This window comes from Acyrthosiphon pisum, chromosome X (genome assembly GCF_005508785.2).
Source record: "Acyrthosiphon pisum isolate AL4f chromosome X, pea_aphid_22Mar2018_4r6ur, whole genome shotgun sequence".
Lineage (NCBI taxonomy): Eukaryota > Metazoa > Arthropoda > Insecta > Hemiptera > Aphididae > Acyrthosiphon > Acyrthosiphon pisum.
This window is the reverse complement of record NC_042493.1, coordinates 7,660,505-7,663,578: the sequence shown is the minus strand read 5'-3', so window position 1 is coordinate 7,663,578 and position 3,074 is coordinate 7,660,505. Positions and strand designations below refer to the sequence as shown.

Below are 3,074 nucleotides of genomic sequence, written 5' to 3'. Positions count from 1 at the left end.
CAATGTATTTTAGTCGTTTTAAATTATGTTGAATAGTAGTTAAATCAACACTTATTGAGTCCTAAGTCAAAATCGACGCTCAAATGTATTGGACATTAACTACATTTGGAGTTAAAACAACTAACGATTTTTATGTGTGTATGTGTATATAAAAATGAATGTTTGTGGGTAGAAGATAGGTTAATTTAAAAAGGGTTAAATTTGTGTTTTTTTTTTATTATTCATCAGATTTTAGTACGGTTGGGTTAGGATTTTGTATAAATTGATTATATTAATCCGCCGTAGATGGAATTAAGTAAAAACGATAAGCTTGGTGTAACTTTGGTCTTTGATACTCTAGAGTTAAATCATACGATTATACGTACAAACAGCACGGGGTCCGCGATCTACCGCCGGTAGATTGCCTATCTGATAATATACTTTTGCGAATCAGAACTTTTATTCCCGGCAACGGAAAAGTTAAGATAAGTTTTGAACATTATACACCGAAAATTAAATAACAAATTAAACAAAGTTTGGGTCATAAAGAGTGGGTATATTTAAAATGGGCAACGAAGTGCACTGTATCAGCTAGTGTATTATATACTAATGTTATGTGCTATAGCTTTAGTTAAAATAATATTTTCTTCTAAATAAATTGCCATATTATATTAGGAGGAGGATATTGTCAGAGTACTGTTTGTTTTCTCTATCTGGCCCACACGCAACATTGGTAGATAAAACGCATTTGTGCAGAATCATTTTTTTTTTATGTTTTTGAGTAATCTTAGAGTGAAATCACCCGTTACAAGAACAATAGAGAATAATATTTTTGAGAGTATGTAATATTGATTTATTGAAATATTGTCTCAAAATAATTTCAATTTACAAACATTTTTTTCTATTTCGAATAAGTAGGTATCTACCTAACTACAAATTAAATTAATAATAAAATATAAAACCGATATGTTATAGCCACAACAATATTATTCTCTATAATTTTTGTTATAGGTTATTTTATTCTAAGACTACTCAAAAATCAAAAATATCGATTTTTTGTGAAAGTGTTTTTTCTATGTTGCGCGTGGGTCTGAGAAAGAAAATATCAAATATTGTGCTGACATCCTTTTAAGTTTATTTGTATATACCACTCTAATGTTAGATGTGGGTTAGTAGCATACTATGATACATTGTTCTATATTTCTATTAATTTTACAACGAACAAGAATGATTGTCAGTCTTGTAACTTTTTTTTCGACAAGGAAATCGAAGTTCTGTGTCCTGGATTATAATTTTGAATTAATTTGGCAACTTTATGACTGCATCATTTGCATAACTATTGTACACAACCACAAAAATAACAGAGTAACTAATATCTTTTATATTACCTGAAACATACCTAGTTATTTCGTTTGCATATAAATACATATTGTGTGTTTAACTACATTTGAGAGATATTTACTTTTGGAAGCATACATTATACTTATTAAAAGTAAAATAGGTACATACATTTTAAATAATTTTCCGTCAATGTTTTTATTTTATTTATTAACCTAAAAGTACAAACGTGAATATTTTATGAATATGTATTATGTTTACAACAAAAAATCTCAAATTATAGTAAGATATGCAGGTACCTGGTACACTGATAACATTTTAATAACAGTTTAAAAAAATGTGGACAAGTTTGTGTCGCTCTGCTGTACAGTAGGTTACAAGTGGGTCACTGTAATGTATAGTGTTAAATTTGAAACCAATGATATAATATCATTGTATAGAAAAACGATTCTGAGCGAAGACTGTCAGTCAGCCTATAGACTTTGTTCATTATAATTTGATATTTTAATACCTAAAGGTACATTTTTTATTAATAATATTTTTAAGACGTCTGAACTGGGTAAAAACAAATTATTATTATACCATAAATATTTGTATTTAAAATGTATTTAAAACTCCCTCTTCCTGATACATTTTTAACTAGATTTCTAATTTTATTAGTCTTTTAGAGGAGTAAGAACTATTTTGATAACAACACATTTTATGGAAGAAGCTGATGTCCTTGGTGACAGGATTGCAATCATGGACCATGGACAAGTAAAATGTTATGGCTCTACATTATTTTTAAAAAAAGCTTATGGTAGGAATAAAATGAATCAATCAAAGCATTATAAAATAATCCATACATTTCATAAAAATTATCAGGTACTGGTTATAATTTGACAATTGTAAAAGAAGAACCATGCGATGAATCTAAAATTATAGAAGCAATTAAAAACATTATACCAGAAGCAGAAGTTCAAAGCTCATTGACTGCTCAAGTTGTCATTAATTTACCTAATGAAAATACTGATCAATTTCCAGAATTATTTGAAATATTAGAACGTAATAGAGAAACATTTTCCATAAAAGGAATGGGTATATCTTGTACAACAATGGAAGAAGTTTTTCTAAAGTAATCTTTTTACAAAATCAGTAATACATCTCACAAACATACAATATAGGTAGGTAGCAAAGTTTAAGTTAACAAAAATGCATTTCACTCTGATATTTTTAAAATTAGAGTAAATTTACCCATTATAAATTATAAAAGTAAAATAATTATTTAGATCATCTCGAATGATTTTATTGATATTATTATTTTTAAGTGAGTTATGATTGTTTTAAAATGTACAAAAAATAAACAGTTTCAAAAAGGTCATAACTTGTGTCTTGCATAATAATATTACCATTTAGGTTTATAACAGATCAAATCACTCTAGTTTTAAAACTTACAGAGTAAAATGCATAATTGTGAATGTAAAATTTGCCACGTTGTATGTTTGTAAGATGGATATAACACATGCGGATGTTTACTTATAAGACAAATTGAGTATGTTATTTTTGTAAGGTTAATGTAATAATATTAATATTACCATACATTTGATATGAACTACATATAAATTATGTATAAACTATGTATTAAATTTTCACTCATTTAATTACTATTATATTTTAGATTCTGAGTGAAACGATGAATGTATTGATTTTACAATGATGTGTGTTTTTTTTTATTTATATATTTTTTTTTTTTTTGTGTCTGTCATTACCTTTAGGAC

At 26.8% G+C, this 3,074-nt stretch overlaps 1 protein-coding gene across 1 annotated transcript in view; it reads left to right on the top strand.

Moving 5' to 3' along the window:
* Nucleotides 1-3,074, top strand: part of LOC100164803 (ATP-binding cassette sub-family A member 1-like) — a 32,964-nt gene that overhangs the window by 5,776 nt on the left and 24,114 nt on the right. The window contains exons 5-6 of the mRNA XM_029492829.1: nt 1,978-2,116; nt 2,182-2,394. Of these exons, the coding sequence (XP_029348689.1) occupies nt 1,978-2,116; nt 2,182-2,394 (352 nt within the window). The remainder of the gene's footprint in view (nt 1-1,977; nt 2,117-2,181; nt 2,395-3,074) is intronic.